The sequence below is a fragment of the Nerophis lumbriciformis genome, linkage group LG19 (assembly GCF_033978685.3).
Source record: "Nerophis lumbriciformis linkage group LG19, RoL_Nlum_v2.1, whole genome shotgun sequence".
In the NCBI taxonomy this organism is placed as follows: Eukaryota; Metazoa; Chordata; class Actinopteri; order Syngnathiformes; family Syngnathidae; genus Nerophis; species Nerophis lumbriciformis.
The window spans coordinates 23,076,058-23,098,124 of NC_084566.2; the positions used below are offsets into that span (position 1 = coordinate 23,076,058).

The 22,067-nt window shown below is 39.5% G+C and overlaps 1 protein-coding gene across 2 annotated transcripts in view; it reads right to left on the minus strand.

Annotated features, from left to right (window-relative positions):
* rock1 (Rho-associated, coiled-coil containing protein kinase 1) overlaps window positions 1-22,067 on the minus strand; it is an 83,231-nt gene that overhangs the window by 18,955 nt on the left and 42,209 nt on the right. For both annotated transcript variants that reach the window (XM_061979273.2, XM_061979274.2), the window contains exons 2-18: window positions 13,251-13,332; window positions 11,572-11,672; window positions 11,338-11,475; window positions 11,087-11,262; window positions 9,881-9,965; window positions 9,662-9,806; window positions 6,727-6,865; window positions 6,559-6,650; window positions 4,590-4,749; window positions 3,385-3,460; window positions 3,221-3,309; window positions 3,089-3,137; window positions 2,809-2,944; window positions 2,621-2,712; window positions 468-714; window positions 279-385; window positions 68-218 (exon numbers count right to left, since the gene is read on the minus strand). In XM_061979273.2, the coding sequence (XP_061835257.2) occupies window positions 68-218; window positions 279-385; window positions 468-714; window positions 2,621-2,712; window positions 2,809-2,944; window positions 3,089-3,137; window positions 3,221-3,309; window positions 3,385-3,460; window positions 4,590-4,749; window positions 6,559-6,650; window positions 6,727-6,865; window positions 9,662-9,806; window positions 9,881-9,965; window positions 11,087-11,262; window positions 11,338-11,475; window positions 11,572-11,672; window positions 13,251-13,332 (2,065 nt within the window). The remainder of the gene's footprint in view (window positions 1-67; window positions 219-278; window positions 386-467; window positions 715-2,620; window positions 2,713-2,808; window positions 2,945-3,088; window positions 3,138-3,220; window positions 3,310-3,384; window positions 3,461-4,589; window positions 4,750-6,558; window positions 6,651-6,726; window positions 6,866-9,661; window positions 9,807-9,880; window positions 9,966-11,086; window positions 11,263-11,337; window positions 11,476-11,571; window positions 11,673-13,250; window positions 13,333-22,067) is intronic.

Sequence of the window (22,067 nt, forward strand, 5' to 3'; positions counted from 1 at the left end):
TGATAAAAGTTGATTTAGAGAGAACAAACAACCTCTGATGACAATAATGACATTGGGGTCGCCATACCATTCATGGCTGCAGATTTGGCCTCTTCGATTGACTCGTATTTGTCAGTCAATTGTGCACGTGTCCCCCTGTGCTCCGTCTGCTCCTGCTCCAGACGTTGCTGCAGTGTCTTCAGTTTGTAGTTGAGGTCTATCTCCAAGTTGTTCTTATCCTGCGACGAGGGGCGTTAACACAAATGGGTTCCACTCTAATGGATATTGTGTGTGTTTACCTTCTCCAAGTTATTGCTTCTCTCCTGGGCCTGTTTGCGCTCCGCCTCTACTTTGGAGAGACTGAGCTTCAAGTTGTTATTGTCCTCCAGCAGCCCTGACATCCTTGCTACAAGATTAAGAACAATCATGAAGAGAAGTCACCGTTTACAACACTTTAAGAGACTGAATATTTTTCCACAGCAAGTTACCTTGTAGCTCCCGGATCTCCTCCGAGCCCAGGCTGTAGTTTCTCCTCTCAGAGTCCAAGGTGCTCTGGAGGAGCAAGAGCTCCTTTTCCAGCTGGGCTTTCTCCCCGTCAGCGGCACGGCTTCTCTCCTGCAGCTCGCGGTTCAAGCTCTCCAGATGGCTCATGGATTTGGCCATCTCCGTGTGGCTCTTCCTCAGCCTCGCTGCAGTGTCCGATTCTGCCCGCAGCAAGTCATTGGCCTCCTCCAGCTAAGAGGAAAAAACATTAAACAGGCATGTGAGCACCCTTTGAGAAAAAAAGAGGAACATTTCTTTCAGCACAATGTGCTGCCATGCAAACCTCGAAAGAACATTTTGAAAATCAAGGCTACATTTACTGCAATTGGGCACATTTGTACATAATATTTTACCTTTAGATGTATTCTCATCTAAAGTTAAAGTACCAATGATTGTCACACACACACTAGGTGTGGTGAAATTAACCTCTGCATTTCACCCATCCCCTTGTTCACCCCCTTGGAGGTGAGGGGAGCAGTGAGCAGCAGCGGTGGCTGCGCCCGGGAATCATTTTTGGAGATTTGACCCCCAATTCCAACCCTACCAACCTCTTTAGTCTGTCTTTTTGTCCTATGTAATGTACCACATACTTTTTAGGGTTTTTTAGTAGATAATTTACTAACTAATAATAATAATTGTAACAATAACTCATTATTAGCATTGAAAATATAATGTTAAATTATATAACATGCATGCAAAGCACTCATAAACGTTTGGCAACTCAATCCTGTAGCCACGCCCCCTTGGGTAATATACTTTCAGTGTTGTGACCTGTGTTTGCATCCGTCAAGTCAAAAATATACCTTCTAGCTGACCCCTAACCCTAACTGGTTTGGAACTCAGTGTTTGGATTGTAATCACCCAAATATGATTAGCAGCAAAGTAGAAATCAGTCATCGCAGGCAACAACAAGTAAGACAGCTAGATGATGCTAACCATGCTAACTAGCAAGCCTGGTCATCTCTCTGTCCTGCAATTCAGTGCTGTTTTAAGGCAAGAGGAAACGCGAGTACCTGCGGCTGAGGCAAGCGTTCAAAATTTTGTTTGGATCCTATTTGTTAAAATTTTCATTAAGGCCCTGTTTACACTACACACCAAATCAGATTTGTTTGCTCTCAAGCGACAAAGATCAGATTTTTTGGCCAGTCTAAACGCTCCAAAGTGCTTCAAATCTGATATTCTCACATCAGATTCAGGCCACATCAGGAGGTAGTCCTGAATCTGATTGGAATCGGATCTTTTCAATTGTGACTCCAGTCTTAACACAATGGGACCTGAATGCGAACTGTATGTGACTTTTTTGTCAGCTTTGGTCGAGCTATGTCACTCGTGTGCGCCAGGAAAAACGCAGTCGCCAGCGGAAGTGGATATTTCATTACAACATCCGGTTTCAGTGAGCAAAGTCTATTTAAGACAACCAAATTTTCGGTGCATCCCTTGACAATAGTGCGTAAATAATAGGCTGTATGTAACATATAAATATATATTTTGATTCCGAAGGAATAGCGATTGTTGAAAGACTGGAATTGACGCCGTGGCACATTTGCTTGTATGCGAGTTGAAAAATAAAGCTCCCGTTGATCCACGCTGATGTCCGTGTCTCCTCTACATAACAGCTATTAAAAGATTAGAACCCTCCCAAATATACAGTATACATCCATTCATACATTATATTACTTAAATTTATTTTCAAGTGAAAAAAACACAAATTTTTAAGGTGTGGCGGCTTATATTTTATTTTGTAGAAGTAGCGACTTCCTCCCGGTCAACTTCCTTTGTTTTCACTTTATCAAAGTGTGCATGCAAGTGACGTCGAGGTCACATTGGACCACATGCGCCTTTACACTGGGGTCTGATAAAAGTCACATTTTACTTGCAGTGTAAACAGTCAGCTGGAAAAAAATCTGTTTTTGGGCCACTTTGGCCTGCAGTGTAAACATAGTGTAAAAACACGCGGAAGTGATATTTCGAGGTAAAATTGAATGTTTAAAAAAGCGCATTTTTCGTTTGAGGACATTTCTCATGTCTGATTTATTAATGTTTTTTGGGCAGTTTTAGACATAAAATGTGTGTAGCAGGAAAGGATGCGGTGCAATACCTGACTCTGCAGCTGTGCAATCTTGTCGTTTGAGGCCTGCGAGTTCTGACTGATCTTCTTCATGTCTTCAAGTTGCTCTTTCAGAGTGGACACTACAGAGAATGAAATATGATAGAGAACAGAGTACTATTAAGAATTAAATAGCCACAACATTACATCGCCATAATGCACTTCTCCACCATTTTTACCTTCATTCTCCAAATTGCGTCTCTTCTCGGCCTCCTGATCGGCTTTTCTTTGGGACTCAGTAAATCGGTGCTGCAACATGATCTTGTCCTTTTCCAGCAAAGACATGCTCGCCTCCACGCTTTTCCTCAAGTTGGCCTGCAGGAAAACAAAAGCGCATCTATGAAGGAAAGGAAAGGAAAGGAAACAAAGCCATGTGTGCGTTTCCAATTACAAATACTAAGTTGTAAATCTTTCGAATATGAAAAAAGCACACAGAGAAAACAAGAAGCAGGATTTAACCTCCTCATCCATTTCTTTTATGATCTTTTCAATTTTGGTGTTAGAGGTCCTGGGGAGAGAGCACAATTACAGACCATCAGAAGGTTGTCATATTAGTCATAACCGATATATATAAATAATCTTGATACATGCCTGCATTTCTGTTCCAACTCATCCTTCTGCTGCATCTCACTGTGGAGCTGCTCCTCCAGCTGGTACACTCTTTTCTGCAGGTTCTCCAGCTGGACAGGAAAAAATCAGAAATATACATTGCAGAACGTTGTATTTGAGAGCATAGGTGCAGGTGCACAACTCACGTGACTTTTATCCTCCTTTTTGGAGCTGCTACGTTTGTCACTCGTCTTTGTGGCTGCAGTGGAGCTGCGCAAAATACTGCAAAAAAAACAAAAAACAATGGTGTTATTGCATCGCTGCCAAGACTGTTGCGAATTGATGCCTATGCCTCCGCATGTGCACCCTTTGTCCTGTGCACATGGAACACATTTAAAAAAAATACAATATAACAATTACATTTTTTGCTGATTACACCCAAATGTATGTCTCTCTAAAAAAGAAAGGTAGAACGCATTCAAAAACACTTAAATTGTCTCAAAGCCATTAAAGCCAGGTGAGCGGTAAACTTCCTAAATTTAAATAAGAACAAGACTGAAATAAGTTTATTCGGCCCAAATGTAAAGCCTAAGCTCACCTCAGTGACGTGGACCCCTGGATGCCGAATTTTAAACCCACAGTCACAAATCTTGGTTTTAATTTTGACACTGGTTTTAAATGTGAAGAACAGATGAACTCTGTAGTTCGATCTAGTTTTTATCAACGTAGAAGAAGTTTTATTTTTTAACGACTTTGAGTGGGTAATTCATGCTTTTATTTCATTATGTTTAGACTACTGCAATTAAATTTATTTTGGAGTGAACCAGGCCTACCTTGCATGTTTGCATTTAGTCCAAAATGCTGCTGCTCGCCTTTCAATTGGCACAAAAAAACATGACAACATCATCCCCGTTTTAACACCTTTTCACTGGCTCTCAAATCATTTTGTAATTAATTTGAAAATTGTAGTTGTTTTTTAATCTCTTATTGGATCAGCACCTTAATATATTTATGACCTCAAAACATCTACACCGCGCAAGGTCTCTGAGGTCTTCTGATCAGTTTCTCCTAATCGTCCCTAAAACTGGATTAAAATGCAGAGGGGATTGCGCTTTTTCTGCGATTGCTCCAAACCTTTGGAACGAGCTCCATCTGGTGATTTGGAAGTCTTCCTGTTTAACGACTTTGAAATCATATCTTATAACACATTTTTACTCTTTGGCTTTTAAACCAGTATGAAAGTTCAGTCTATTTTTTTTCCTTTTATTTATTCATTTTTTAAAGTTGGTTATAATGTGTATTTTAACTACTGTGCAGCACTTAGTGAAACAGACTGTTTTTAAAACTGTGCTGTATAAATAAAGTGGACTGGAAGAATGAATAAACAAAGGGCCGCTTCTGGTGGACTTACTGCTGATTGCTGTAGTAAGTGAAGCCCACGAAGGGGAGCTGGTTGCCCACAAAGGCCTTTGGTATTGGAAAAGTCTCTTCCTCGCCACGATCCTCTTCTATGTCATCAAAGTTACTGGTGTCAATGTCGCTGCTCAGCTCAGGCACCACAGGCGCAGCCGCTAAAAGGGACAACAAAAGATTAAAGATGACGGCAGGAAATTAAAAATGTTAATTGTTTAAGTCCATGAGGGGTTAAGGATGTCTGATATCAGCCTATCGATATTAATAATAATAATGGATTAGATTTCTATGGCGCTTTTCTAGACACTCAAATCGCTTCACAGGGAAGTGATCATTTGGATATTGGCATGAAAATGAGATATTAGCTCATTGGCCCTTAGCCATCAGGTTTGTTTATTGTCGTATTGATACCACAGAGCAAGAAGCTTGCTAGTTCAGGTATGTCAGTGGTTTGGAATTATTTCACCTTCAGATTGTAAATATGTAATTTGTAATGATCATGAAGCGCTGGTTAATGGAGCGGAGATTAAAGTGTCCCCAGGATGAATCACTCAGAGTCACACGCAGCGTTTATGCAGTAAAATATTGATAATAGGTGTTCTGGGGGGGAAAAAACTCCCATCAATACCCAGATTATAATTTCATACAAATCCAAAATATCATTCTTTGCATTTTTTTTGTTAATATATTTATTTTCTTATAGATGTTTGTGCAGCATAGTAATGGGAAACTTTTAAATTAAACAGTGGATTGTTAATGTTCGTTTGTGAAACGCATCCAGTGGCACCACAGTAAAAGAAACATGTGTTTGTAATATGAGATGAGAGCCGACATTAAGTTGAGGGTAGACCTGCTTCATACACTGGTATCGGTTATTGGCTAATATAGATAAATGCAAAACATTATTTTGCAAGTGCAGCAAAACGATGTTCTGGATATCTTGCTAAAAATCCCCTTTAAAATGAGGGAAACCTGCCAGGGAGCAGAGCGGGATTAGCCATTAAGTGCAGCGGCGTTAAAAGTGCTGACTTTAGCTGAGTCAAGAATTAAAAGGGTCATATTATAATCTTTTTTTTCTTTTTTTTTTTTTCTTTTTTTTTTACATTCAAACACTTCCTTGTAGTCTACATAACATGTAATGGTAGTTCTTTAGTAAAAATCTTACATAGATTATGTTTTAAAGACCGTCTTCAAACCGTTTTTAACGTCTCTTTAATGCGCCATTTTGTGGGCGGTCTTTTTTACGTGTCTCCACTTCGACTGTGTCTTCCCCTCTTCAGCCATGTTGTAGTTTTTAGCGCTTTCATATGAAGTTCTACTGACAGATAAAAATTAGAACTATACGCTACTTTGTATTAGAAAAAGCAACAGCGGAGGATGCATGTGCATATAAGAGCCAGTCTGCCCCACAATAAGAGGATAGAGAAAAAGAAGGAATTTATTGACTACACGGTTGGACTGCAATGGCGGACCCATGCAAAACTTTTCAAGTACCGGTATATCTCTACCATATATGGAGATATCCGCTGATGTCACCAATTGGAAAAACGTCACAAATGGGGCAAATTCCAAACGCCTCGTTGGGAGAAAGTATGATGGAAGGCAAGATTTTAAAAAAAATGTATCTCTACAATGCCTCCATGGTTTGATTTAAAATGTTCAGGGCCTATGCAGATCCCAAACACACAAAAACAGGTATAAATAGGTAAGAAAAGTTGGTTTTGCATAATAGGTCCGCTTAAAAACATAAACCCGGCTAAGAGCGGACTATAGCTGCAGGATTTGCCACATTTTTAATATGTGCTCTGCTCTGTTTTGGTGTCAGTCAGGGGCATGTATGTTTTGTTTGAACTTTGGTGGCCTCTGTGCTGCCAATGATCAGTCTGAGCCGGATTTATCAATATGATGGCAAGCCAATTAAAACTACAGTGTACACACCACCAACTGCAAAAGAGTGCTGCTCTTACTTTCTCTGATGCTCTCCCACGTCCACTGATCGTTCTTGAAGAAAGGATGTCTCTTGATCTCATCCACACCGTTCCTACCCAGGCGGACGTCCCTGTTGAACAAGGGAAAGACAGGCTTAGCTTGTCGGAAGTTAGTGATCACACTCCTGAATTCTGCAGCGATTGTACCTGTCTGTCAGGAAGGCACAGATGAGGTTCTTGGCATCGTTGGAAATGTCACTGTCGTCAGGGAAGGTCAAAGCGTTCTTGTGGTTCATGATTTTGCTGTAGGTGCCGACCAGCGAGTCGGCATAAAACGGCGTGTCGCCTGAGGACCACAGACGGACAAGTGAGATCTGTGTAAAAGGTACACCTATTCTAATTTTTAAGTATTGTATCTGATGTTGGACATTATGGGATGTAAAGGAATTGTAAATATTGCGGTATTTCTGTTTTCAAAATGTGATAAATAATGCCGTGGTATGTGACAGTACAAAATGAGAACTTGATTCCTCTCATCAGTGTAGTTTTTTATGGCGCTACTTAGGGGTATAAAAGTCTTGTAGATACTGCTGTATCTACGCCTGACGGTATCAAAAAAATTGTTTTATGGTGCTTTAGCGTTGGTCGGGTCTGAAAATAAACTACATCTCCCAGAGTCCTCTGCACAGTGCGGGAACAGCAAGGTGGGGGTGTAGAACGCCGTCATCAGGAAGTGAAATGGTTTCATAGTAGATGAGAAGAACTGTTGTTTTCAGACATTTCATCAAAATATGTCCAGAAATGTTTGAGTTATGTTGCTAACAAACAGACAGACAAACCCTGGTGAAAACATAACCTCTTTGGCAGAGGTAAAAAAAAGTCTCCGTTCTGCAAAGCAAAGCGCACCACCTTCGTCTCGAGCGTTTCCAAAGCAACACAGCCAGTCAGTAACCTGGCAGTGCATGGAGGGAATTCACAAAAAAAAAACTGTACATCGCGGAAAATAGGAGTAAACTGAAAAACAACTTGATGGATCCTCAAACCATCACTTTTCACCACTTGTCTCTCTCGATGTGGCGGGGGAGCTGGAGCCTATCCAGCTGCATTCGGGTGGAAGGCAATGTACACCTTGCACAAGTCGCCACCTCATTAACTGTCACCCAGAAAAGATATTTGAAGCCAGCAAATAGTTTGTGAGGTATTTAAATGATCAAAAGTTAAATTGTTAGTTAACTATTCCAGACTGATATAAACATGTCCACTGTAAACAACACTGCTACCCAGAAAGTAAAAGTTGAAAGACACTCATTTGAACATTATTGTTTTACACTGGATGTTTACATTGTCACTTTAAAGACACAGAACTAAGTTTTTTTTAATATTTGCTTGATACAGTGGCTGCCACTGAACAATTCTTTGCATTTAAAAATACATGTTTGTAGTATGATTAGAACATTTTAGCATTGTGTTAGTGTTCAATCACAGTGTGTTTATCCCAAACAGTCCTGCCACTTCATTTGACACACTATGGAATTTGTAGGTGGGTTTTTTTTTTGCACATATTCCACGGTAATATTGTACTGTGGCCTTATTACCGTGATATCATACCATTTAATACCGTCACATCCCTTGCGCTATTAAATGGGTCAGTCTGAGAGGTAAATTACATCTCCCATGATTCCCTGCGCAGTGCAGATCAGGAAAGTGAAGAACCTCTTGCCACAGGAAAGTGAAGAACCTCTTGCGACGTTTAAATCAGAATTATGGACTAAGGGTTTTGGGCCACGGTTTTTGGTTCTGTTTCAGTATGTATTTTGGGTGTAAAGAGAACAACTTGTTTTCCTTAATTTGTTTTGCTTGTCAGAAAAAACGGCATTCTAGATTTTTTTTAAAGTATTTGTGGTGTAGTAAAAATACAATACAACTTTTCTTTCAAGTTAACATTTACTAAACACATTCAAAAGGTAAATCGTCTTTTTTACTTGCTTGTCACAAGTGGTTTAGCAAACGGCAAGCGGTGATGCAGATTTTTTTAAAACGCAAAGTTTATAATCAATGAAAAAATACATTAAAATGCAGTTTGAATTTGAAGTAGCAGGATGAAACATTTTTTAATCCGCAAATAAAAAAACTATTTGAACAAAAAGTGTCAAGAGCTGAATCAGGGCAAACAAACAAAAAGTGTGATTAAAAAATATTTAGACATAAACATCTATTTTTTTTTCTGTTTAGCTAAGTAGGTAAATGTATTCTCCAAGTCTGGACCAATAGTTTAGTCACATAATCATTCTGTTCCTACCAGTCCATATTGAGGGCAGAATTTCCCCACTCAATGCAAAGTCAGCTGCTAGCCATATGTTTGTTTCTTTTTCTAGGCTGCACTTACAATGATATGGAAAGGCACAATGGTGATTGAATATTATGTTGTGCAATCACCATTACGTTGTGGAGAGGGATTTCCGCTACCATGAACAGGCACGCGTGCGCACACATACAGGCACAAACACTCGCACAGTCTATAAGACGTATTATTGTCCCTTTCATGGAAAACCATACGGTCCGGTATTTTACAGAGTGCCATGGCATCACTAGTATGCAAATTTGGTTTTACGGTGAACACAAAAATGATCGAGGGCAAAACATGTTGTTCAGAGTCTCTCGTCCGTCCAATGAATGAGTAGACAAGCAGTTATTTTCTTTTGGCGTCAATAACTGAAAAAACTTTTATATATATATATATATATATATATATATATATATATATATATATATATATATATGTATATATATATATATATATATATATATTTGTGTGATACTTGGAACTGAACCTGCACTTTTCTTTGCACTTAAAAATACTTGTTTAACAAAAATAATTAGAAAATTCGAGCATTTTGTTTGTGTTCAATTACACCAAGTGTGTTTAACCTTAACCTTCCAACCACTTCCTTTTACACACTCTGACATTTTTTCAAAGCCATCATTTTTTGAGTATACAGCAATAATATCGGACTGTGGCCTTAATACCGGGACGATATTGTACCGTGAGATTTTTTTATATGTTATTACATCCTATTAGACACTGCGACTTCATAATGTTAATTATGTTAATACGGCCACCAAGAAGCACACAAAGACTTACCAACGAGCATCTCATACAGAAACACTCCAACGGACCACCAGTCGCACTCTCTGCCGTAATAGCCATCTCCTCCTTGGGATTTCAGTACCTCGGGCGAAATGTAGTCAGGTGTCCCCACCGCTGTGTCGCATCGTACCATACCATCCTAAAAAGACAAAAATTCACAATTTTAATGCAGGAAAATCTTTTAACTTGGATTAAAGACACTGAATGTAGTACCTTGTTCATTTTCATGCAGGTCCCAAAATCTGCCAGTTTTAAGTGGCCCACTTTGTCCAGCAACATGTTATCAGGCTTCACATCCCTGCAGAGGTACAAATATCTTTAACAAAACCTTCTGGAATAAACTAACTTCAATTTGCTCAACGGTAACCCTTTTCAGGAAGAATAGAAGCTACCGTATTTTCCGCACTATAAGGCGCACCTAAAAACCACAAATGTTCTCAAAAGCTGACAGTGCGCCTTATAACCCGGTGCGCTTTATATATGGATAAATATTAAGATTCATTTTCATAAAGTTTCGGTCTCGCAACTTCGGTAAACAGCCGCCATCTTTTTTCCCGGTAGAACAGGAAGCGCCTCTTCTTCTACGCAAGCAACCGCCAAGGTAAGCACCCGCCCCCATAGAACAGGAAGCGCTTCTTCTTCTACTGTATGCAACCACCCGCCCGCGTAGAAGAAGAAAAAGCGCGCGGATATACCGTACGTTTCATTTCCTTTGTGTGTTTACATCTGTAAAGACCACAAAATGGCTCCTACCAAGTGACAGGGATCCGGTTCATGAAAAGACGCAATCTCTCCATCCGCACACGGATTACTATTTCACAGCAATTGATATTCCTGTGAACCGCACTGTGGATACAACGGGAGCACGTACGGTGAATATTCGCACCACAGGGAATGAGAAGTCATCCTTCACTGTGGTTCTAGCTTGCCATGCTAATGGCCAGAAACTTCCACCCATGGTGATATTCAAAAGGAAGACCTTGCCAAAAGAGACCTTTCCAGCCGGCGTCATCATAAAAGCTAACTCGAAGGGATGGATGAAGAAAAGATGAGCGAGTGGTTAAGGTAAGTTTAAGTTTACGCGAAGAGGCCGGGTGGCTTTTTTCAGCAGCTCCGTCCATGTTGATATACGATTCCATGCGCGCCCACATCACGCTGGTTTTTAATATATTATTAAAGTTTGACTGACCTATCTGACTGTTTTTTTGACATTCCTTTAGCGCAGTTAGATGCGGCTTACAACACGGGGCGGCTTATAGGTGGACAAAGTTTTGAAATATGCCGTTCATTGAAGGCGCGGCTTATAACCCAGGGCGCCTTATGGTGCGGAAAATACGGTACATGCTTTCCTATAAAACCGTAGAAGCATGTGGTTTTTCGTAGCTAAACAGCAAAGAATTAGCGCCACTGGGCTGCTACCTGTGGATGAAGCCCATGGCATGAATACCATCCAGAGCCAGCACCACTTCTGCTGTGTAAAAGCGAGCCCACTTCTCCGGCACATCGTAATTGCTCATCAGGTTGACCAAGTCGCCACCAGGCATGTACTCCATCACCATGTAGAGGTAGCGGTCGTCTTGAAATGCAAAAAATAGCTGCAAATGAAAGAGTGTGTGTATTAATAAATTAAAAAACGGTAAATCCATGGTGCTAGTACAGGTCAGGCCTACCTGCACCACCCAGGAGCTGTCAGCAAAAGCCATGATGTCTCTCTCCTCCCAAAAGAAAGCAGAGTCTGACCTTTTGATCATCTCAAACTTGCTCAGCAGCTTCATGGCATACACTTTGCTGGTGGCTTTGTGCCTCACCTGGTGCAAATCATTAAGAGGTGATGTTTAGGATGGTCAAAAACCTGAGCTCAGAACAAAATTGGCAGTTGTGTGTATGGTTTTACCCAAACTTACCAGCTGCACCTCTCCAAATGCACCTCTCCCTATGACCTTGACCACCTCATAGTCCTCCGCTTTCATACGCAAGTCACGAATTTTACTAATAGTATCCTTATCTGGGGAAAAACAAGTAAATGGGAAAAACACTAGCATCAAGTGGAATGGGGGAAAGTGGCAGGAGTATATTTACAATGCTAATAGCTAGCTCCCATAGGGGAAACACCTAGTACTGCTGTGCCAAGTTGGCTGAAGAAAAGTCATTTTTATAGGTCACGGCTTGGAATTAACGGGAATTGGGCTGCAAGGTGTAAGAATTATACACGTCAACCATAAAAAAAGGTCTGGGCTATTATTTAAAAATGAGTAATTTCCGTCATTTGCAAAATCCTAGCAGGTAAACGCTAACATGATCAGAATGTGTTACAGGAAATACATTCAGTGTGTGTGCGGTGTTGAATGAAAGATATTTCCAGTAAGGCATAAAATTTACTACACCAATCGCTCTAATGTGATCAGTGCGGATAAAAGGGGAGCGGAATTAATAGACTACAGCCCCTATAAGGCAACACAATTGCTGCTAAAGGTCGACGCCTTACAAGACAGGCCAATCCATTAGTTTACAGTAACCCATCCACGAGCACACTTGGCTGCGTACAACTGTGCTGGTGCAGGAAGTATTGATAGGATGGCTGATGAGTTATTGCGGGTGTACAGAAACTTGGGTTGATATTCAAATATGAACTGAATAAAATGTTCAAAATGCAAACAGATGGGAATTACACTCTACATCAGGGGTCTGGAAATTTTTTGGCTGAGAGAGCCATGAAAGCCAAATATTTTAAAATGTATTTCCATGAGAGCCATATAATATTTTTTTAACACTCAATACAACTAAATGTGTGCATTTTTAATTAAGACCAACATTTTTAGAGTATAATCAGTCTCTTCTTTTTAATAACATTGTTATTCTGAAGCTAACCAATAATAAATGAAATACTTCTTACCATTAATACAACTTCTTGAACAGGTGCGGTACAAAACGGATGGATGGATTAAAATGCATGAGAATGTTTTATATTTTGAACGTTATTTTTAACACTGATAACCAGCAGAATTATTAATTACTTATCGTGTTAAGCAATGTCAGCTAAGATTTATCTGAGAGCCAGATGCAGTCATCAAAAGAGCCACAGGTTCCCTACCCCTGCTCTACATCCTAGGCATTGATTCTCAAACTGTGGTACGAGTGTCAATGGTGATACGAGGGAACACTCGTTTGTTTATTTCATTCAAATAAAATCATATATAATAAATAAATATATCATGTCTTTTTGTGTAATACTACAACATAGGCATTACTGACTGTATACATTTATAAATGTTAAAGAAACTAATTAAAACCTTTATATAGACGTTATCGTATTATCTTTGACAGCCCAAATAAAAATAGTTATGAGCACCTCCCCGCCCCCAAAAACAAGCCATCACCATGATAAGCATCATGTGGGTCACCAGCCATTAATGAAAGCCCCTTTGTTGGGGACATTAAGCAGCAGACACCTATTGTGTCCTAGCCTGCATAGAAGCGGTGACCCCAAAACTAGCCTTCTTTTCTGAGCCTTAGGCTTGTATACGAACATGAAATATAAAGCAGCAGTGCTTAATGGAGAAAAGGCATGACCAGGACTACTCACATCTATTCAAGAAGTTGTCAATGCTCTTGTTTTTCCTCAGGGCAGGAAAGTCCAGGTCGTACACCAGCGCATCTAGGCCGTCCTGCGGGGGGGGAAGAGAAGTGTTCATGACAACAACATAGACTACAGTTTTTAACAGTTAATAATTCGGGTTGTCTATCTGATATCAGCAAAAAAAAAAAACACATATTGGATTATGGTAAATGGGTTATACTTGTATAACGCTTTTCTACCTTCAAGGTACTCAATGCACTTTGACACATTCACCCATTCACACACACATTCACACATGAGATAGAGTGAAGTGTCTTGCTCAAGGACACAACGAACGTGACTACATGGCGGAAGCCGGGGACTGAACCAGGGAAGCCTCAGGTTGCTGGCACGACCGCTCTACCAACCGAGTACCCCCCCGCCCCCGATTATATCCATTAACATCTAAAATCTTCGACATAAGCCCTCCAATTCAAGCAGCCCTTCAGTGCATTTACTTGTGCAAAGATGGACAGCCAGTTAACATCTAAATGTCCTCCAATAAACACATATTGTTGAGCTTTTCCTGAAGGAATCAATAAAGTACTATCTATCCATCTATCTTTTCTTTTATTCTTGTGAAGTTGTTTACAAAAGGAAAACAAAGCACACAAATGAGACATATGTGATAAGTGTCCTTAATTCAACAATATTGCAGTCTAAAACATCACATTTGTCAATATAAACAAGTATCAAATAACTATATTTGCATAATATTTACCGATACAAGGTATTTAAGGCGTGTTAGAAAGTATCCAGTACAGAGTTCACATCATTCAACTTACTGCATCATGAGCTTTACTTAATGAATTATGGTGCCCAATAGGTGTCGCCAAAAAAGAATTAACACTCCACTAAGGCTCGGCGATTATATGATCTTGATTAGAGGTGGGAATCTTTGGGCATCTCACGACTTAATTAGGATTAGGATTTAAGGGGCCACAATTTGATTTTAAATAGATTATTAACACATCTTTAATTATTATATCAATTTAACATATTTTATTTTGTTAATATACCATATATTAACATATATTCAAAAAGTATTGCATTTAATCATTAATACTAATAACATGTCTTCAAGGCTCTTCCTCTGGTTACTGACATATGCAGTATTGCGTCATTTCCGGTTTTGGACTTAGTGCGCACAGCATCGATAGTCTAAAGTATTCACAACGCTTCACTTTTTCCACATTTTCTTGTTACAAATGGAATACAAAATGTAATAAATTAATTTTTAGTCCTAACAGTCTACACCCAATACCCCTTAATGACAATGAGAGAACGTTCTTTTAAGAGATCTTTGCAAATGTATTAAAAATTAAAAAAAATACGAAATTACATTTACAGCCTTTGCCATGAAGCTCAAAAGTGAGATCAGGTGTGTCCAATTTCAAATTAATTTTCAAATTCTTACAGCCTAATTGGTCTCCACCTATGGTAAATTCAGTCGATTGGACATGATTTGAAAAGACACACACTTGTTTATATATATCAAGTCCCACACTTGACAGAGCACAAACCAAGCATGCAGTCGAATAAATTGTTCGTAGACCTTCGAGACAGGATTATCTCGAGGCACACATCTGTAGAAGGGTACAGAAAAATATATGCTGCTTTGACGGTCCTAATGAGCACAGTGGCCTTCATCATCCAAAAAAGGGAAGACGTTTGGAACCATCAGGTCACTCTGTCAGAGATACAGCATTCCTCTGTTGAGAAAGGAGAACCTTCTTGATCTCTGCAGAAATCCACCAATCAGCCATGTCTTGTAAGAGTGGCCATGGTGGACCAGATGTCAAACTGTGAGGACACGTTGACGCAAACAAGCCATTCTTTAGAAAAAAAAACATATGGTAGCCTGCCTAGAGTTCGCCAAATTGTACCTGAAAGACTATCAGACCACGGGAAACAAAATTCTCTGGTCTGATAAGAAAAATAAAACTCCTTGGTGTGAATGTCGGGCATCATATTTGGAGGTAACCAGGCACAGCTAATCAACAGGCCAATACCATCCCTACAGTGAAGCATGGTGGTGGCAGCATCATGCTGTGGGGGTGTTTTTCAGCAGCAGGAACTGGGAAACTAGTCAGGATGGAGGGAAAGATGAATGCAGCAATGTACAGAGACATCCTGGATGAAAATCTGCTCCAGAGCGCTCTTGAACTCAGACTGGGGTGACGGTTCATCTTTAAGCAGACAAGGACCCTAAGCACACAGCCAATATATCAAAGGAATGGCATCAGGACAACTCTGTAAATGTCCTCAAATGGCCAAGTCAGCGCCCAGACTTGAATCGGATTCAACATCTCTGGAGAGATCTGAAAATGGCTGTGCATCAACGCTTTCCAGTCAACCTGATGGAGCTTGAGAGATACTGCAAAGAGGAATGGGTGACAGTGCCAAAGATAGGTGTTCCAAGCACGTGGCTTTATATTCAAAAAGACTTGAAGCTGTAATTGTTGCAAAAGGTGCATCAACTAAGTATTGAGTAAAAGCTACAAATACTTATGTATATGTGATTTCTTACTTTGTTATTTTTAATTAATTTGCAAGAAGCCAAGGAATGGCATCAGGACAACTCTGTAAATGTCCTCAAATGGCCAAGTCAGCGCCCAGACTTGAATCGGATTCAACATCTCTGGAGAGATCTGAAAATGGCTGTGCATCAACGCTTTCCAGTCAACCTGATGGAGCTTGAGAGATACTGCAAAGAGAAATGGGTGACAGTGCCAAAGATAGGTGTTCCAAGCACGTGGCTTTATATTAAAAAAGACTTGAAGCTGTAATTGCTGCAAAAGGTGCATCAACTAAGTATTGAGTAAAAGCTACAAATACTTATGTATATGTGATTTCTTACTTTGTTATTTTTAATTAATTTGCAAGAAGCTCTAAAAACTGTTTTTACAATGTCATTATGGGGCATAGTGTGGATAATTTTGAGGACAAAATGTATTTATTCCATTTTGGAATAAGGCTGTAACATAACTAAAGCACTGTGAATACTTTCCAGATGCACTGTATACATGAAAGACTATATATGTTTTATTTGCCAAGTAGAACATTAAATAAAAGTCCCTACTTGGCGAGGCATCCATTATTTATTTTTGTGACTTCTAAAACCACAGAATGTTCAGACATTTTGGCCCTAATCGCCATAAACTTGCGTATCAAAGGCGTGTCGACTTGCTACTCAAGTATATTACTGGAGACGTCTAGCCGTACTGTGTGAATATTATTGTCTCTCCTGATTTATTAATCTACTGCTTAATTTTCTCTTCTTAGCTGGTTACCCTCTGCTGTATTAGCCTTCTGTTGAAATGTACAAAGCACTTATTATTTTCGTGTTTCACTATTTCAAGCTAGCTTAGTGCTGTGGCTAGCATAACTTGTCCTCTCCTACCTCCTCTGTGTGTGTCCACGCCAACCCAACTAACACAAAGTTTAAAAGTGGGTTAGCTAATGGTTCTCCCATGGGTAGTTAGAACCAAACCTAGAACTAACGCTTCGAGAGTATTAGCATAAATGCCGCATTTTATGATCATGGAAAATCTCAGGTTGATCACTGTGAACTATGAGCATATACTAACTTGATCAAACATGGCAGGACAGGCAATCGGAGTCAACATTTTGCCGCCCCACTTAGGGTCACAAGGTACACAGAAGTCAACAGAATCATCGATATGAACAGAATGAACAAAGTTGAAGCTAAACTGGCAAAAAAAATGTCAGCCATAATTGGAAGTTATCCAGTGCCCTATGATACAAGCATCAAACGGAATCAGACAGAATCAAGGATTTGCTTGCTAGAAAAAGAATCTACTATTAAATGTGGAAAGTAGCGGAAATCAGCGTAATGTGACTGAGATGCTGTCATCGTGAGGAAAAGGGGAAATCATGTTTATGGGGACCATACACTTGACACTCTTTTCAATGGAGCCTGGCCAGCACTCTTGGCGCCAGACCTGCACCCTTCTCAGGCGATGTCTCCAGGACGTGTGGCCACTTCAAACTACAAAACTATCTAAAAAATACAGAGCCGAACAGTTCCCAAATGAATCCCACGTGTCAGTTGATATGTTTATTTTGCAAATTGAATGACTCCATTTGTCGTCCAAAAGCTGTGTTGAAAAACACATTGCTACTGCTGCCCATGCTAGCCAGTTGTTGACGCAACCACCGATTTTCATTGGTAAATTGTAAAAACTGATGCATTCTTTTGTGTGCTTTATTTTACTTTAAAGCATGTCAACTCAAATGTATTAGTATATTGTTGTTATTGTGCTTTCTAAACCAAATGTCCTTTATTTACTCACTATGTTAAAATGGTAAACTAATGCCTGGTTTATTAACCGCTTTAAAACTGGCAGGTTGAAAACAATGTAAAAAAAAATGGTGATATTAATAGAGATCGGATGGTATGAAAAAATGATCTTGATCCCTTTTTCCTCTATATCAGCCAGTCATACACTCCACTTCAATTTAGAGACAACATGAATCCATTCCAGACGGTTGATAAATAAATAGGTTGGTGTTTTTCAAACCTACCATTGTTCTAGAAGTAATTTCACTTTTTCGACATTCCACACTACAAAATAATAAAAGTGTGTAAAATTTTTCTACCAACACTAAAGGCTCCAATATCTGTGACACCCCTATTTATCATGCCCTTTTCCTGATGTAGAGTGAAATGAGTCATTCATATCCACTGTTGTGAGGATATCACAAGCCCATCCCTGAATTAGCTCCCGTTTTGATGTAGATTTGTGTAAATGTGCCTTAAGGACATGGTATCCAGTTGAAACTGCCAAGCCATGAGGAGTCATAATCTGTTATTACAGGCCAAATATGTTTACACTCTTACTAAGCAGTGGAAAACCTTTGCGTGCATTAAGAATCAAGTGGCTGGTTGATTTTGGGTTGGGGTGACTAAAGGCTTGATTTCCCACCAAGTTTCTAATTAAAGCATGTGAAGCAACTAAGTACATTTTGATGACTGACTGAGGGAGCAGGGTGGTGCCTCTCAATAGTCGGTGTGGATTTGTAATACAGGCCTGCCAGCGACACATTCTTGAATTACAGGAGCTGCTACCACCTCCAAACTTCCTGACCATAGTTAGGACCACTCTCACTGGATAAATACATCATTTTGTGACATTACTGGGATGGTGGCCAATGCAAATGAAATAATGAGGGCTATCCTGTCTCAGATTAGGCATGGGCATAAATGTCACTAGCAGGATTTATTCTAATCTTCCATAATCCAGAATGACTGGAACGAGATAGGGACACAAATACTTGGAGAGCTCCATACTGCTACTCTTGACAAATGCATACATTTCTCATAAATACTAACTGATCTGGTAATTTGGTTAGTTGGTGGCCCACAAGTAACTATTTAAACAATGACAGGAGAGAACCACTGATGCCCCAGCGGCTCAGACAAAACAAGGAAGCCACTTAAATAGCGTTGCTTCTGCTGCGGGCTCAACACAGGAGATCAGGGCCATAACCCCCACACCAGGAGACAAAACAACGTTTCGTGGGGGTGGGCGAGAGATATAGGGAAAAGGTGGAAAATGTGAGGCAAAGATTTACTAGTAGGGAGGACACCAAGCAACATATAGTTAGATCCAGAAGTATTTGGACAATGATAGTGGTTCCCTTTATACCAATGATTCCCTAAAACTGTGGTACCATCTAGTGGTACGCCAGAGAATCACTTGTTTTATTTTCCTATATTCAAAAACAGTGTTAGTTGTCAAACTGTGTAATGTTACAGAGGCCAAAAATATTAAATATACTTGTTCAATTAAACCTCTGCCTTATTCAATGATTACTAAGGCCTACTACGCTACTGTATTTTAATGTTGGTCATTATGGAGCGTTTTCTGAGGTGGTACTTGGTGAAAAAAGTATGAGAACCCCTGCTTTATACTATACAGTATCGCGTTACATTTGAAAAGAAAACAATCAAGATGTGATACAATAATAGATTTTCACCTGTATCTAAAGTGGCTTCATAAATATATGGCCTTTACACTTAGGAATAAGGACCGCTTTAGTAAAGACCACAGGTTAAGGAGCGCCGAATCAGGCAAAGAACTGGAAGCAACAAACATTCTGATTCCTAAAAACGGCAGAGATAGTGGATCTTTGATTAGCGTTTTAATTTTTTCTCCGGAGTCTATGGTTATGCGTTGCCAGGCCTTCACTTGCTATCTGAAAAGCAACTCCATCGGGTTTGGATCAGGTGACCGACTTAGCCATGGAAAAAAAATTGGTGTGTTTTAACATTATCAAGAAGAGCCTCCTTAAATGATGTGATATGCTTTGGATCACAGTGTTTTCCACAGCACTGCAATCTCTTGGTGGTGGTGAGGTGCTAAATGAAATACAACAGAACTACATCAGCAGATACAACGTATACACATATGATAAAAGTATTTAGTATTTTTAAACAATTAAATATTTACTAAAGTAGATAATTATAACCACTACTCAAGCACTAGCCCATTGAGAAAAGTTGCCTTTTTTAAATATAAAAATCAATGGGCCAGACCGATTTTAATTCCGATAATGGCTGATAAAATTTTAGCTAATTAAGGGTAGGAGTAATGCCGTCCTGCCGTCATTACTCGATGCACCACTTTAAATTGAATAAGAGCGAGTCGAGCAAACATTGAAGATTTGTGAACCCCCTCAAGAACCTTGGTCAATGTTCCTTTGTCTAATTCTATTTGGCAATCCTTTTTCCATTCCCTTTTAAATTTTAGAAAGTGAAAGGACATGTTTTTGTAGACATGAATCTAAGTATTTGTGAGATTTAAACTTTTTTTGTTTAGTCAAGTGACATATCATCATCCATGATCGTCACCAGAAGTCTATTAGGAAACTGCAATACGGTGCTTTTAACATACTTTCTAATTTGCATTAGGCCTGGGCGATACATCAATTGTATCGCTACTTTCCGAGGTTTTTGTTGCAGACAATTTAAAAAAATTTAAAATAGATTTTTTTTCTCTTTTTGCTCCGCCAGACTTTTTGCCCCTCAGGAGCTTCCGTAGTTTGTGCCGTCACCTTACTTCCTTAGCGGCACACATACCCAAAAAAAAGGCTAATGCTAATGAGAGTGAGACATTTGTTCCAAAGAATTGCCATTACTTTGGTTTAGCGGCAAAAAGCATGAAACACGTGATTGCACTCTGCAAAATGTGTTTCAAAAAGGCAGCAGCACAACAAACTTAGTCCTGCATCTGAAACCAAAACCTCCAGCCGAGTGTGGGATATACAACACTTTACAAGGCAAACAAGACGCAACAACAAAACAACTACGGGCTAAAAAAAAAAAAAATCACCTTACTAAGGTATGTATGAAGATGCCATGTATGATAAGAAGCACAATGCGTAGAGCGATCACTAAAGCAGTTGCTTGGCACACCACCAAGATGTGTGAATGAAAGTACTGCTTCCCAATTGAAGCTATTGATTTAATTATTTGCAAATTATTCCATAGAAAGTACAATCTGGTCTAAAAAGAACGACATAGAAAATGGATGGATGGATGGATTATACAAATTAGAATTTTGCATGGATTATACAAATTAGAATTTTGCTAAGAGTAAAATGCAGCGTACGCAGTATCATTTCAATCTACTAGTTTTTGATTAAATAGAAGAAAAACGTATTTTGAATTATCTCTGTCATTTGTATTCAATTATTTCTTTAAAAGTTAAAAGTTAAAGTTAAAGTACCAATGATTGTCACACACACACTAGGTGTGGCGAAATTATTCTCTGCATTTGACCCATCACCCTTGATCACCCCCTGGGAGGTGAGGGGAGCAGTGGGCAGCAGCGGTGGCTGCGCCCGGGAATCCTTTTGGTGATTTAACCCCCAATTCCAACCCTTGATGCTGAGTGCCAAGCAGGGAGGTAATGGGTCCCATTTTTATAGTCTTTGGTATGACTCGGCCGGGATTTGGACTCCCAACCTACCGATCTCAGGACGGACACTCTAACCACTAGGCCACTGAGTAGGTGACCACTAGGCCACTGAGTAGGTGAGTAGTAGAAAAGAAATCAGAAAAAAATCGTTAATCAAATTTTTGGTGAAATGTTGTTTTTAGGCCATATCGCCCAGCTCTAATTTGCAGGTATCAGTAATATGTGTTTTCATGTCAGACTCTCCAAAAGTATTTATTTACCAAGAAGAGTATACTGGCAAAACAAGCAAAAAAGTTGTTAATTAGGCAAAACTAATCTGCTCTGCTAAATCTTTTTATTCTGTGGCAGACCAGGTGCGTATGAGGTGTTTTAAGAAGTAGAGGTATGATGCATATTGCCACTTAATGAATGGGGTTGTAACAATAAGCTACATTCATAGACAGTCCAATTAAACAGTGGTATCTTGGCTTACAAGTGCACCAAACTTCCAACTTTGGGATACAACTTGTAACTCGGCTAATTGTTATGCTTAAAAGGGGAACTGCACTTTTTTCTAATATTGCCTATAATTCACAAGCCTTATGTGTGATAAGCACACATGCCTCTTTTTTATGCATTAAACCTCTCGAATTTAAGCAAATAAAAGTTAGCTAACAATAGAGTCAATGGGATTTGCTCTCTTTCGCTTATAATAAATAAATAATAAATGATAAATGGGTTGTACTTGTATAGCGCTTTTCTACCTTCAAGGTACTCAAAGCGCTTTGACACTACTTCCACATTTACCCATTCACACGCACATTCACACACTGATGGAGGGAGCTGCCATGCAAGGCGC